We start from the raw sequence: 15,078 nt of genomic DNA, 5'->3' as shown, positions 1-15,078 counted from the left end.
TAAAATTCCTGCAATTGTCCACGAGCCCTTATTTCAAGTGCCAAGCGTTTATAAAGATACTCTAAAAGTACGCTTATGATTCTCAGATATCGAAGGTGTTCTGTACAATATTTGCCTAAAATCGTTATCTAATTCTGAATATAGGTCGATTCACCTGATTTCAACGAAAGATAAAATGCTCAAAGTCCACAGAAACTACCTTATCGCTCATATCGTGACGCCATATTGAATTACCACCCCGGACGCAGCATGGATAGACAGGAATTTATAGGATTTTTAGTGGTTTTTGCCACCACTTTTATGCTGGGTAAGTCGATGATCGATTGCGCTGTTCTGGTGCTTAATTTCGTCCGGCATTTCTATCGTCGCAGAAGGCCTATACCATGTGTTTACCCGAGAACAGTCTATACAATCAGTACGAGTTTCCGCCCCCTATATCACGTAGATATCGACAGTTTTCGAAAAAGAAAAATCCTATCTCTTAACTGGCAAAAAATATCGTGTTATATTAACACATAGACCATGACGTACATACTGTATAACACCAAGTCAATCTTCTTTTACTCAGATATATATGCGTATGTTTCGTTCAAAATCCTTTCGATTTAAGGGCATTTGAAATTCGTTTACATATCTAAAACAGTAATAATCATAAGGCTGATAGAAAGACGAGTTGAAATATTCGTTCTATCTTATATTGTGTGGTTGACACCAATGTTGAAATTCATTAGTAAAATTGTTGGTTGTTCGAGATTCCAGTGTCCAATGGCATCCAACAAAATGTCTATTTATATCTTTGAATCGTTTAATCGAGATTCTCTCGTTCTCTTTTCATGCATTTTAGGGTCTGCACAAACGGCTGCCGATGGACCGGTCGTGCTAACTCAGAAAGACTCACTGCGTTGCTTCGAGTGTAACGTTTTTCGGGGGTCGACGATTCGATCGAAATGCGATGAACCTCAGGTCGAGGAACGATGCAGCGTTTGTATCAAAGTCGAAACTATGATGTATTACAACTTCCGAAAACCGAAATACGGCGGAATCCATTCCATAACAGGTAATGATAACGAACGATTAGTGAATACCATTTTCACACAGCGCTATTTTCTAATATATGAAGACGTTACTGCAATCACATATCGTATAAAGTATTGTGGATAGAAAGTTTATAACATTCCACGAGAAATTTATGAAATGTCGGCGGCAATAGACCTTCTGGACCAATAGTCTCATAGACTTTCATGAGCCCGTAAATTCTTACAGACCTCCTGGGCCCATAGTCTTATAGACTTGATATCGACTTTCTAAATCTAAACCAGGGCCAAGTTCCACAGGTGAATTAGAGTATAACTTGGAGTTAAAATCAGTTAGTTTTCAAAGAGTCCGAGTCAAAACCTAAATCAGATTTGTAAAACTGGTCCCGGTGGAACGGGAGGGCTAACTAGATTCACTTTTCAATTCAATCTTATACCCCCGGGTTGAAGTTGATTCTATAGTCAATAAATCGAGCCCCGTTCGTTCAAGTACAACAAATATAATTTGGAAGCCAATCGAATCTCTAGACGAGGGAGTAAAAGGCTAGCACGATCGGAATCATTTGACATTCTCCTGTCCGATTTTCAGGTCAGAACATCACATCGAGACTTTGCGGACGTGCAACTGAGAAACAGGACGACGGTTGTTACTTCACGTACGGAAGTGCTGGATACTCGAGAAAATGTTACTGTTCAACTGAACTATGTAATGCGGCGCCTTCTTTATTCAATAGTCGAAACCAATTCGTTGCCGCTATAGTAATCACCGCGATCGGTTTAGTTTTTGCTCGTTTACGATAAACTTTTGATAATTTCGTTGAGCAGCATAAAAATGTCGAACGTTTGAATGTGAATTTATAGCGTGAAGCGGATCCTGGGAAGTCGAAATCACAATTCAAATGAAAAAGTTCCTGATTTAAGAAATACATACCGCCTTCTTGGCTCCAGCCTTTTCAATTCGTCCCAGGATCCGCGTTTTGGAATTATGTGTGACCATCTTTGGATAATCGCCTTCTGGCAGTTGGAGATCAAGACATGTTTGAAAATCAAAACCACTTTGTATAAAGCCTCCATTTATAAATGCCATGGGGTTCAATGTATATGCTCGAGCGATGTACTTTGTATTGGAAGTGAAAAAAGGTGTACATTACTAATCTTTTTTTAATAATGAACGATCAAAAAATGATGAGAGACAATCTGAAAAATTGGTTTCTCTGCATTAGATTCCCGCAGGAAAGTAGATAGAATCGTAAATTCATTTAAGATTTTCATTGTTAGTTTTTTTCATATCCATCTATCTGATTTGTATAGATTTGTATTACCAAACTGTAAATTCGAACATTACGAAATTGAAAATAAAAGTTTTAAATTAATGGGAAAATGTAGGACTCGAACTTGATTTTTATGCGTTCGTTCGTATTTCGCGCCGAACTGACTTGCAGCTAGCCCCTTATTTTCTGTAAGCAAGTTCGAATCCTATGTATTATCCAAAAATATTTTCTAACCGTAAGATTGTCTTAATGTTGTCAATATCTCAATCCTTTGAATATTCTCTGTTTCACCTCATGTAGGCTATAATGTAGAAAAACTGTAATGAAATATGTTGCAAAAGTTTGTAATAATTATCGCCAGCACCACCAGAGACCGCCACCATCCTCTCGACCCCAGTTCATTTTGAGTTAGTGTGGTTAGGGTGTGCAGCTATCGGAAAAATGATGAATCTATACCTTTTCGGCGTTATATTCGCAGCTTGTTTAACCAGTGGTAAGTTTATATATGTTTGTTTATTCAATGTGATTTTAGCTTTCTCTGATTGTTCGATGCATTCGACAGATTTAAGGCCTGATAATTTTAAGGCCTCAAATGCACTAATTAGTCTGTGCAAATTTCGTTGATAAATTATCTGCTCGTTCTGTTGTGTGTAATTAGGTTTAAGTAGTGGAAATGAATATCCAGCTGGTAAGTTTTAAAGCATAATAGGTTAAAAGTGTGTCTAACTGCTTTCTTACTGATAGAATGATATAGGCCTAACAAATTTATGGAAATGGAATAGAATTTGGGAATTATTTCGCACAATAAATAATCAATCAACACGTTATTACAGTATTTATCCTGGTAGATGCTGTTTCTTCATTTGATATAAAAAGTTGATGATTTATGCAATTAGGGTATGATTACCAGAGGAGTGTCAGATTAAATGGTTAGTTAGTCCTAGGCTAGGGGTTTAGATTTAGGGCTTATATTAAACCTTTCAGTCGGACTGCTTTGAAATAAGGCCCATGTCATGACTGAGGTACCTGTGCTCAAAGTCTATTTTATAATTCGAAATGAGTCTGCATTTACTTTTAGTTATTTGCCAAATAGTCTGTAAGATCGAAAGCGTCTAACGCACGAATAATGGCCGCAAAAGCAAAGCCGTTTCATCCCTTGTTATTTTCATATAGTAAGGCGTCGCGACCGCCTGATAGGCCTAATGATCCTTAACAACCAATTGTTTATCGGAACATTATAGCGGATAAATTAATAAACAATATCAAAATACAAAGTATTTCCGTGATATTTTGAATTTATTTGCAGTTCAAATTTAGCACCATTCTCGCGAGATTATGAACAACCCGGAAAAAAATCCAAGCCAGTTTACAAGCCTATGTGGAAAGAACCACTGCATCAAATCCCTAGGGGCATTCCGAGTCATAGATCATGGTTTTCGGTTAAACAGAATGTGTCATATTCATATGAGTTGGGAAGAACCTGCGCTTTTGCCTAATTTTAATGCTTCCAATTACACTGACTGTATGATGGCTTCTTTAACATCAAGCTTCAGACTGATACAGTAGGCCTAATATCTACCTGCGGTGTGATTTCATTGCACAGATGTTGCGTACATTATGAAACTTTATTTACTCTGAAATGTTACATTGAAAACGCTTGAGAATAAATGAATAAAAGTACAGACGAGTACATTTACATACGTTTGCATAGAAGTAAATGTAAGGTTATTGCACATGGGTATGTACAATAACTCTGAAATGTTACCCAGTGGCCCTACCTGAAATAAGTAATAATATGATAATATATGCTTTCATGCAGCGCTATTTTCTAAAAAGACGTATTGCGTACACGTTGTACTTAACATAAAACAAAAAAAAAGGTAATGACATTCTAAGAATTAAAGAGGCATTACTAGGAAGCATGAAAATTTTTAACCTTATTATCTTTTAACTATTCTTTTATTATTTAAACTGATCAGGGAAGAAGAAATATACCTCCGAACTGAATTAAGGAATAAAGTCTATATTCAACACTGTATTTGAAGAATTGCCGAAAAAAGTCTTCTTTTACGTGGAGAGATTTTGACAAGTTTGACATTAGGTTTCTATGACTACAAACTGAATAACCCGCTTAATCCCAATTTTTGTCAGATACGGAGAATATTTGCAATCATCGGTTCATAAGATAAAGAAAATGACTTCTAATCGGGGTGATCTCGATTTTCCGTATTAAAACTGGATTGATTTTGTTGGTCCCAAATGATCCGAATTAAGCCGATTCTACTGTATTTTCAAAACATCGGATCATGATTTTTTTAGGCGGTAATTTCGATAGGTTGTTGAATAGTTTGCTATGAAACTTCTTTTTTTTTTTGTTTCTAGGTGAAGCATTACAGTGCGTAGCGTGTGAGACTCCCAGTGATAAAGGCTGTACGGAGACGATGCCGAGTCGTTCGGCTTCTTTGAATAGATCCGAAGACTGCGGCAAACAGGACGATTCTTGTATGAAGATCATCACCGAAATTTATACCATCGACAAGGGGGGCGACATCAAGATTGGTACGTTTAACGTTTACGAGTTAATGAAAAATATAAATGGGTATTCTAAGAAGATAAGATAAAATCCCACTATTTACAGATTAAAAGAATTTAAAAACCAGAATTTATTTATTAAATCTAAAATATATGAAAGACACGACGTTTCATTCTCACCCTAGAGATCATCGTCAGGGTACTCTAAGATTTTCTCGAATTGCAAATTTGCGTGAACGTGTCTAGACATATGTGCCTGTGTGTCAGTAGTGTATGTGCTTGGAGTAATTAGTCTGTATATGAATAAAAGGGCTTTCTTGAATAATATTTAAGCATTCCTTTACTTCGAGACCTTTTCCTCGTGTTACAACATGAATTTCATACTTATGATTGAACATTCATCATGCGCTGTATAGCGAGTCTGCTTAAAAGTTCAGCTTCTTGCACGAAAAAATATTATTGTCGGTCCTGACTTGTGTTTACTTTTCACAAAAATGTAGAAAAAAAATGCTGAAAATGTTGGGCCTAACTTAAATGCTTAAACCTCAATGCTACGGACCATGATCCAGTTCCACAGCTCTGAGATTGAGTTAAAATCAGTTCATTTTCAATGAGTTAACTCTGAAATCGAATCTTAACCCACGACTAACGGAATCGAGTCCTAGTGTATTCTTTTGTCGGTAAAATTCTGTTTCATAATTTCAAAGAGAAAAATGAAGTTCCTACCGATTTTCTCTTATTTTCATATCAAACGATGACCGTACTCGCAATTCTTGTCTTTCAGCTGGCAAAAAGGTTTCCCGATTCTGCGCCCAGCTGGTCGATAAACGCGACGGTTGTACCAAACAGCAAGGAGCCGGCGGTACGAGCGTTGTTTGTTATTGCCGCGGAAACCATTGTAACGGCGCGTCGGCGGCGGCCGTTTCGTTCGGTTTGCTTTTCGTGATTTTGACGTCCGTTTTCGCAGCATGGCGTTCTTAGAGTTTGTCGAAGAAACGCAATGACAAAAAACAGATCCCATAATTAAAGAAAGAATCGAACGAAGCGTCGGACAATTGAAGATTAACTGCAGACCTTTCGATATACCTCATCTATGCAGACACCCGCCGGGAAAAGAGAAAGCTTGGTGATTTCGGACCAATTTAAGCGTAAATTTCGTGCTCTCTCTCGAGTTATTGATTTTATATGTACGTTTCGCATTTATTATGGGAACTATTTCTTGTACTGTAGTTTTTATGAATTAATCATGAATGTTAGCGAACAGGTTTTGATCGTCGGGTATCGTTGTTTAGATTCAGGGTAAAAATTAACGTTTTTCGCAATTTAGGCTTATTTCGCTACTCGATCGTCGTATAAATTACCATGACAGATTTGCGAAGATAATGGGGGGGAAAGAATGTCGGTTTAATGTTCTCCGCTAGAGGTTTTACAGGTGTTGCGGTCGCCCTGTCAATTTTCCATCGACCCCTCTGAAAATCAGCCACTCATGTTCGAAAATCCGCAACCTCTGAAACATGAGTTAAATATGTCACAATTATTTCCAATCATGGCTTACAACGACAATTGCTTTATACCAAAGCGAGTTAATATGAAAGATTACGCCAGAATTGAAGCTTATATAATTGTTACAGTTTCTAATGCTTTGCATTTGACATCCGTAATGTTACACTAAAAAAGAAGCCAAGCGGCCCTTCTTAAATCCCAGCACTTGGAGAACAATGGTAATGAATTAGAATCCGAGAATGCGGGTTAACCAAACGTATGATATCTGCGTGTAACGTGAGAGAAGATTTAGAGATGCCGGTTTTGTAGCCTGGATTCTGTAGTAGTTATTGTGTTTCGAGGGTGGATTAATCTATACCATTGTGTAGAAAGTTGCAGCGGTGTCTGTTGTGCCTCGATCGATAAATCAATATCATTGATTGATCGAATCTGTCTCTCTCTCCGTATCTCCGACTACTATCTGCATGATGCTTATGCATCGTATAGATTTAATCGATCTCTAGTTCACTAATATACGAACGATATACGTGTGATCCGAGAAAAACTGTAAGAACGTACGCTAGACTTATATCAAAACCAGTAGACTCTGACTCGTCTCCGACCGCGTCGTACCAATTAATCTCCAGGACAGTTTGAAAGTTTTAAACATTTACCGATTACTAATGGACCTAAATCAATCAACATAGCATATTACATTTAGGAATCTCAAACTTGTGGCATTTTTGCCGGTTGAAAAAAAAAACATTCTCATTTTATTCGATGAATTTACATTAGAATCCGTGTTATCACCGTGTTTGGTAATCATTTTACTATTGATAATGTTTGTCATAATACAGCGGACTGGATCCGCCCGGTCCTCTGCTGTTGTGAGTTGAGTTCTGACTGACTACAGCATGTCTGGTGGTTGTTTATAGGTCTTCTACTAGTTTGTTGTGATATTTTTGCATTAACCCTTTCACTGCTGACGGTTTCCCACCCCGATATTATTTGCGGTATTATATCAATTCCGCCAAGAGTAGACTGCACTCGTGTTGAAGCTTTTTCAGACTACAAATTTGTCGGACTAGAGTCAGATATAGTAAATAGTCTCAAAGAGCTAAATGATTATCTCGTAAGTTAAACAGTTATCTCTTGAGTTGGTTATCTCTTGAGTTGAATGGTTATCTCTGAGATAAACAGTTATCTCGTGAGTTGATCCGGATCGACTTGAGTGAAGTCTACTGTGCTAATATTTTGCAATGATGCAATTTTGCATAATACAGCTATACACTGCATGTAAGGCTACAAGCCGTGAAAGGGTCAATTTGTAGAAATCTATATCAAGCCTCTATGTAGCAGATAGATATTATTTCGATGTAAACATTTCCGGGAAAGTATTGAATACCTCGTTTTAAATTAATCAAAATGCACGTTGTTGAATACCATACGTTAGATAAGTAAATTTCTAAAATTCGCCGATACTCGCGTGAAAAAGACTTTCCCAGGTGTTCAAACTGAATTCCAGGTAGTCCATTTTACGGCGAATTTAATTTTAGAACGAGCCTCATTTTTTAATCGCGAGACCTTGAGAATTTACAATGACATGTACCATTTACATTCGCTCTAAAGCAAGTCGTCAGTATTTTTGTGACCTTAACGAACAACGCAATTTTTTTGTACTGTAGCGAACCGGGTATGTTCAAACTTGTTTTTGTTTTTATATTCATTTTAAACAACCGATCTGATTTTAACAATTGTGTGGAACATTAAGTATTGAATAAGCTAAACTAGTCTAACATTTTTATTAGTGGCTTTATTTTAAACGATTAATACATATAGGTTATTTGCACAAAACATTCGATTGTTATTACCGGGAGTATAAAGGAACAAAGGTAATTGTGTATAGAAAATTTTATATATATATATATATATATATATATATATATATATATACAGGCGTATATCTGAAGCTGTGTCTATTGTTTGAGTAGTTGGATTGATTACTCTGAGGTCTACCCGTATCCCGGCTGTGTAGTGGATGCGCTTTACTCTTTTATTGGGTATGGAGATGCATAATAGGTTTCCAGTCATCTATCAGCAACTTGCTGACTTGTCTACATACGTTTTGTTGTCTATTCTACACAGGGTTTCCAGCGGTCCTTCTTTGGGGAAAAAATTTGACAAACATCATCTTTGTCCTTCTTTTTGATTAAAAAGTCCTTCCAGATTAAGAGTTTATGTATTTATTGCACGCAGTTTGGTCGCGAATTCGACCGAAGTTTTTTGTTACCTATGCCTGGTAATTCAATAGTCAGTAAGGTTGAATATACAGGAAAGTGTTATGGAATTACCCTGGAATATAAGACTGGTCTACATAAGTATCCACTAACTAAGTTTCGTTGCTGAAGGCATTGCGAAGATGCTTCCTTATGGGACGTCATTTTACCGAAGAAGTCCTACTTATACTTCTTTTTGTCCTGGTCTTACCACTGGAAACCCTGTTACGAGTAAATGGCTCCATATATTAGATTATCATCCCGTTAAACCCATGTCTAGTATTCACGGTCAGTCGGGGCAGTGAGTTGGAAACGCTACTCTGGTAAAGACACAGCTTTAGAGTTTGTAGATAACTTGAAGAGATTGACGAGTAGGGGAGGTGTCCGAACTTCGGGATCGTTTACGATGTACGCACGAATGGAGATCAGAAATGGCAATTTTTTGTGCGCAGTTGTTTTCAAATGAGACCCTTCGTTACTGTCAGTTTCTTATTAGGCATCGAAATCAGCTGATTAAACTGTATCATAGCAGACTCATCGTATATATAATCATGTTAATGATGTATTGTACTCGTAGATAAATTGAGTTATTTCCAGGTTTGAAAATAATAAATCTTCATTTTGATCTCAATTTTCTTAATTGGATTCCATGAAATTATGAATATAATGTTCTAAATGGTAGATAGAAATAAATGTGTGCTGTTCTATTAAAAACTGTTTCATTATTTTCAATTGCAGGGTTCTCCTAGTGAGTAGGATTGTAGTCTGATAGTGCCCCTGTGTTAGGTTATACTTGTAGCCTGATGGTCACTGTCCTCTAGTACCGGTAGTAGGATTTCTCAGTCTGATTGTCAGCCTGTCCTCTGGTGTTCTCAATAGTCTGATGGACACCTTGTCCTCTTGTAGGATTTGTCAATGGTCTAGATTGTCACTGTCCTCTGGGTCCAGTTTCACAAAAAGGTCAAATTTTTGGTGTAATTGCTATTGGTTATTTCATATCTTCAATGAGGACAACAATTCAAATTTAACCATTTTGGGCTAGGGATCATTCATTTATTACGTATGCATAAAATTTGAATTTTTCAACCCCCCTCCCCTGTACGCAAAATCGGCCGTTTTTTCGTATACATTAAGCATTACAGTACGCAATTGCACTGACCCCTCCCCCCTCCTTTAATACGTACGTAATAAATGAATGACCCCCTTAAACTTTTTCGTGAAACTGGGCCCTGGTGGTAGAATTTTTCAAATACCCGATTGTCACACTGTCCTTGGCTGGTAGGATATTTCGATATATATAGTCTGGTGGAGACCTTGTCCTCTGGTAGGATGCCTGTTTGTCACCCTGTCCTCTGCTGGTAGATTTCTCAATACAGTTTGATGAACACCTAGTCCTATTGTAGGATTTTCAAACGTCCGATTGTCACACTGTCCTCTGGTTTGTAGGATTTCTCATAGTCTGGAACACTTGCATGTACTGTGGTACACGAGGGGAATAAGACTAGTACCGGTATTTCCTCAACAATGTCATACTTGAAAACCGTAAACAGAAATCAGTTCAATTGTAATAAAATGAACAAAATCCAGTTAATAGGTGTTAAATACAGAAGATACATTTATTTGATAGAAATATTCATAAGCATAAAAACATCATCGATGACAATACGTGTATAAAATGGAATGTTTGCCCATGATTTATAGTCGACTAACATACAGTAACTGTATGCTAAAACCTAATCCTTATACATTTGTATCACATACAGTTTAATTTGATAAAAAAATTCTGATTTGTAAAAAATAATTTACATATCTTATAAAATCATCATTATATCTACATTATTTATTGATTGATGGATGATAATCAATTAAGTGCCTCCCCCTTATTTACATGTTAACTGATATGTGACATCCCTTAATGGCCCGGCGCTACCCTAAGACATAAATACAGATAAAATAAATAATTATAAAGCGATACTTATGATATGCATGTTTAGTTGTGCCTTATATATAATATCTCCTTTAGGTCAGTTTTAGGGTAAACATAAAAGTTTATTAGTCCTAACCTTGACACATCCCCTCCTCCCTCGGCAAAGTCAATTCAAACCTGATGGCATCCAATACGGCCAAGTCATAAACCCCTTCCTGATTAGCCACACAAAAACGTGTGGTTCCAATCAGATTGCCAGGATCCGGTTCCACGGCCCTGAGTTAAATTTGATTTTTAAAACATCGAAAATTAACTAACTTTAACTCAGAGTTAACTCTAACTCACAACTGCGGAACCGGGCCCTGATGTATAATCAATGAGGCAAATTCACAGCTTAAATATAAATAGATCATGATTTCCGACAGGCAGCCATGACCTCACAATGCCAATCAGGTATAAATCCCCGTCTTCGAAGGAAGCTAAACCCACGAAATACAAACAAGTTTAGAATTCTGCTGTGGACGGCGTTCGAACGTAAAACTGTACTTTATCTAAATCGTAGCAGAATCGACGTAAGAATCGTCAGAACGAAGATCGGAATCAGATTGGAACGGACGGTATTCGCCGGATTACAACCGTTGTAATCGTTGCAGAAACAGTACTGCCGATCGACGTAAGGGTTCGGCTTAGCCCCATGTTCTACGTCGACGTTACGACCAGGTAAACAGTAGTTATGGCGACGGATTGTCGGCATGTCCAAACGGTAATCGGTGTTACGCATGAAGATCTCCATACAACCACGAGTGATGTGTACGTTACCTGAAAATAGAGGGCGCAATTTTTACCAGTTATGAACTAGTTGAGCTGACAGACAGAAGGAGTCAGTCGCTCGGAAGTTAGTTGAAGTTAACCAGTCTAAGATGATCGCCTTGGTTCTATAACCAATCAAACATCTTAAGACCAGTCTTAGATCATTTTGGTTCTATAATTTAAACCGTCTAACAACTTTAGACCAGTCTAAGCTCGTTTTGGTTCAATAACTGACCTAACAACTTAAGACCAGTCTTAGCTCATTTTGGTTCGATAACAAATCAAGACCAGTATAAGCTCATTTTGGTTTGATAACCAATCTAACAACCTAAGACCAGTCTTAGATCATTTTGGTTCCATAGCCAATCTAACAACTTAAGACCAGTCATAGATCATTTTGGTTCCGTAGCCTATCCAACAGCTCAAGACCAGTCTAAGCTCACTTTGGTTCTATAACCGATCTAACAAGACCAGTTCAAGCTCAGTCCGTCTAACAACTTAAGACTGGTCTTAGGATTTAAGACGACTTTTGGACTCAAGTTAGTAACCACACTCTGGCCTTCACGGATGATACTTACTGCCAATTCTTTCAATAACTTTCATACAGTAATACGGCGGCCCCGCACACAATTTCCATCTCTCTAACATGATATCAATCTCTTGACCGCATCCTGGATCAGAACTGTCGCATTCAAAACACCAAAAAGCATCACCTTTAATGATAGAAGAACATAAAAATAATTAAATTGGCGTTTATACGAACACCGATTTCGAAATCGGTGTTTTTATGAACGAGGTTTTCCGACCGATTTTTCATATCATCCAATTCGCTCTGCAAGTGATTCTGATTGTCACCCTGTCCTCTGGTGGTAGGATTTCTCAATAGTCGACCAACTCGACCGCGAACAATTTGATTTTCAAGAAGGGTGGCACCCGTCCCGGTAGTTTGTTACCTAATCGTTGGTGGTAAGCTTTTTATAATCGGATGGGCTTGCACCAACGTTAGGGATGACAAGGGCCAAAACACGGTTGAAAGAAGTAACACTTCAAACATATACCTTCTATTCACTTCAGTCCACAATTAATGGCTTAATTCACAAACTAACATGGGTACCTTTCGAAATAATCCAATTTTATGTATGTTTCGAGCGATTAATCAACATTATTTTGAGAAATTAATCAATTTCTCTACAATTTCTGCCATTTCTCTGTATTGCATACATGTGGCATGATAGACAAGGTGACCTATAAGGATTTATATAAAACTTCCAAAACGAAAAGACAATTTTTATTTTTAATAGTTTTCCAACTTATATTTCAAATCTTCGTGTTTTCCATAATAAATAATAAACTAATAAATTCTGGTTGAAGGAAAATATGAATTAGTGTTGATTCCGCAATTTTTTTCAATTTCGTCGTTTCGTTTCGTTAGTTTGTGTTGTTGTCCTGGCCTCAGTCCACACATGCCAGCACCCTCATCAACTTTTCAAAATGGCCGCCGTTGAATTGACGGAAATTTACTCTCACTTTATGGCTGATTTGCACATGGATTAAGATCGTCAGGTGAGGTGTTATAGGTATCAATCAAACAAACTACGAATCTGTTGTGCGTTGATTACAACAAAAATTAGACGGATATCTTAAGAGACAATGTCAATGAAATGCCAGGCAAATTACTCGTGAGTCAAATTGACTCACAAAGATTGCATGCAAAAATGACCATCCCATTCCTGGGCCAAATTCGGTTTTCGTATCTAGTTGACTGGTGGTCGGAACTAATAACCGAATGCGCTTGATTTTCGAACTATTTCCGGAATATAGTTCGGACTAACGGACATTCGGTTTCGTTTAGTTCGACTATAGTCAGATAACTCAGATAACCGAAGGTGGCCCTGACTGTGGTTTGTGAATATATCCGATCGTAAAACTAAACCACACAGACAGGTTACTGACTACCGTCCAGCTAGTTCACAGGGGCTCGTTACGATAGCTGGGGGTCCAAAATCAAAGATTTGACACAGTATCCTAGGTACCACCAATAAAAAAAGAAAAGGGAGCTAACATTTTGACATACAAGAATTGACCTTCTCATTTCAACCCCTCATAACTTCGTAACCGATCGACCGATTTACACGAAATTAGATTCGTTTCATTCCTAAGAGGTGACTTTTTCGTTTGAGACCTTCCCCGATGAAATCGGACCGGAGACGCCCGAGAAATCACGACTCAAATCCGAAAAAACGGGTCAAAATATCCAAAGCCGGAATTACTAGGACGGCTTGAAGTGCTCAATTTCCGACGAAAAACGATGATTTGACGCGGTTCCCGGACGTTAATCTTCACATATCATACATCGCTGGAAAGCTTATGAACTGACCTTATTGAAAGACGGGTTTATTTGATAATCCGTTCCGATACCCGCGACTGGCGAGCTGATAATCCAGATTGATGCGATAAATACGATTTCCAAGTGTATTCCGGCCGCCATTAACTGCGTGACGTCATGAGAAATCCCAGCATGCAACGCTAGATAATTGACATATTCAGTCGACCAATCACGTATCGCGAATTTATCAGTCCTCAGAGCCCGTGACGTCACACCCTCAATGGCGGTTCAGTGACGCTTAAAGTGCGTATTTATCGGTTCGGTGCGTATTATCACCTCGCTTGTCGCCGGTTTCGGAACAGATTATCAAATAAACGCATTTTTCAATAAGGTCAGTTCATAAGCTTTCCAGCGATGTATGATATGTGAAGATTAACGTCCGGGAACCGCGTCAACTCATCGTTTTTCGTCGGGAATCGACTACTCCGAGACGTCCTAGTAATTCCGGCTTTGGCTATTTTGACTCGTTTTTTCGGTAAGAGTCGTGATTTCTCGGGTGTCTCTTATCCGATTTTGTCGCGGAAGGTCTCAAACGAAAAAGTAACCTCTTAGGAATGAAACGAAACCAATTTCGAGCGAATCGGTCGATGGGTTACGAAGTTATGAGCGATTGAAATGAGAAGGTCAATTCTAGTATGTCAAAATGTTAGCTCCCTTTTCTTTTTTTATAGGTGGTACCTAGGATACTGGGTCAAATCTTTGATTTTGACCCCCAGCTATCGTAACGAGCCCCTGTGAGCTAGTTGAGATAAAGATAAAAGCTTTCTCAATGACAACGTCGCCATGTTTATGTCACCATGATTAACCAAACCATCGATTTCTTCAATCAAATCGTATGCTCGTAAAAACGCCTATAGTGCAATTAGTAGTAGGCTTTTTTAGTAGGTGGCAGCACTGAGAAAAACAACCGAAAATACCATTTCGCGAGTGATTTTCGGTTTAATAAAGCGATCAAATACGAATGAATTACGATTCTAATAATTGCTAGTTATGAAAACTTACTTCTGGCTACGAATAAAACACAAAACACGGCACCGATCAGTTGTAAATACATCTTTCAAACGTCAATAATAGTTTACACCCATTGACTAATAATAGCTTCCACGAAATGATGCTAGATGGCGATACCAGCCGGTCGGGGTCAGAAACCTCTATTGCCACAGTCGACTATGTAGGTCATCCAATCGGCGTTCGTCTTGTATTAATCTATTCGTCCAATCAGCGATCTCGTTGTATTATCAGGCGCCAGATACAACAAAGAATGGCGACTCGGATTTTACTACACACACTTCAGAGAGTGGATCCTTTCATTCTCATCCGTCGCGCACTAATTACATCTAACTAATTAAATCACCGAGAA

At 38.1% G+C, this 15,078-nt stretch overlaps 3 protein-coding genes across 4 annotated transcripts; 2 read left to right on the top strand and 1 right to left on the bottom strand.

The window, feature by feature from the left end:
• The first annotated feature begins 159 nt into the window (after nt 1-159).
• Nucleotides 160-2,528, top strand: LOC141912678 (uncharacterized). The gene is made up of 3 exons (XM_074804007.1): nt 160-307; nt 845-1,057; nt 1,624-2,528. Exons 1-3 carry the CDS (start codon nt 250-252, stop codon nt 1,833-1,835), a joined length of 483 nt encoding a protein of 160 aa, XP_074660108.1. The 5' UTR covers nt 160-249; the 3' UTR covers nt 1,836-2,528.
• Nucleotides 2,529-2,704: 176 nt separating this feature from the next.
• LOC141912619 (uncharacterized) lies at nt 2,705-8,202 on the top strand. Of its 2 annotated transcripts, XM_074803921.1 has the most exons (4): nt 2,707-2,798; nt 2,964-2,993; nt 4,688-4,864; nt 5,622-8,202. In XM_074803921.1, exons 1-4 carry the CDS (start codon nt 2,747-2,749, stop codon nt 5,816-5,818), a joined length of 456 nt encoding a protein of 151 aa, XP_074660022.1. In that variant the 5' UTR covers nt 2,707-2,746; the 3' UTR covers nt 5,819-8,202. The 2 variants fall into 2 exon arrangements, with proteins under 2 accessions (XP_074660024.1, XP_074660022.1); XM_074803923.1 differs by lacking the exon at nt 2,964-2,993 and having other exon boundaries at nt 2,705-2,798.
• A 1,993-nt stretch (nt 8,203-10,195) lies between these two features.
• Nucleotides 10,196-14,827, bottom strand: LOC141912734 (UPAR/Ly6 domain-containing protein crim-like). Its single transcript, XM_074804098.1, has 3 exons — nt 14,721-14,827; nt 11,911-12,045; nt 10,196-11,341 (listed from the first exon to the last, which is right to left on the bottom strand). Exons 1-3 carry the CDS (start codon nt 14,770-14,772, stop codon nt 11,070-11,072), a joined length of 459 nt encoding a protein of 152 aa, XP_074660199.1. The 5' UTR covers nt 14,773-14,827; the 3' UTR covers nt 10,196-11,069.
• Nucleotides 14,828-15,078: the final 251 nt, after the last annotated feature.

Source organism: Tubulanus polymorphus, chromosome 11, assembly GCF_964204645.1.
Source record: "Tubulanus polymorphus chromosome 11, tnTubPoly1.2, whole genome shotgun sequence".
Taxonomy (NCBI): domain Eukaryota; kingdom Metazoa; phylum Nemertea; class Palaeonemertea; order Tubulaniformes; family Tubulanidae; genus Tubulanus; species Tubulanus polymorphus.
This window is presented reverse-complemented; position numbering and strand designations above follow the sequence as displayed.

Excerpts from the sequence above, each read along its gene's own strand:
- LOC141912734 (XM_074804098.1), bottom strand. The coding sequence starts at position 14,772 with ATGTATTTACAACTGATCGGTGCCGTGTTTTGTGTTTTATTCGTAGCC. Across the intron at positions 12,046-14,720 it reads TGTTTTATTCGTAGCCAGAA|GTGATGCTTTTTGGTGTTTT; the intron begins GTAAGTTTTCAT and ends CTATCATTAAAG. Across the intron at positions 11,342-11,910 it reads AGTTATTGAAAGAATTGGCA|GTAACGTACACATCACTCGT; the intron begins GTAAGTATCATC and ends CTCTATTTTCAG.
- LOC141912619 (XM_074803921.1), top strand. The coding sequence starts at position 2,747 with ATGATGAATCTATACCTTTTCGGCGTTATATTCGCAGCTTGTTTAACC. Across the intron at positions 2,799-2,963 it reads CGCAGCTTGTTTAACCAGTG|GTTTAAGTAGTGGAAATGAA; the intron begins GTAAGTTTATAT and ends GTGTGTAATTAG. Across the intron at positions 2,994-4,687 it reads TGGAAATGAATATCCAGCTG|GTGAAGCATTACAGTGCGTA; the intron begins GTAAGTTTTAAA and ends TTTTGTTTCTAG.
- LOC141912678 (XM_074804007.1), top strand. The coding sequence starts at position 250 with ATGGATAGACAGGAATTTATAGGATTTTTAGTGGTTTTTGCCACCACT. Across the intron at positions 308-844 it reads TGCCACCACTTTTATGCTGG|GGTCTGCACAAACGGCTGCC; the intron begins GTAAGTCGATGA and ends CATGCATTTTAG. Across the intron at positions 1,058-1,623 it reads CGGAATCCATTCCATAACAG|GTCAGAACATCACATCGAGA; the intron begins GTAATGATAACG and ends TCCGATTTTCAG.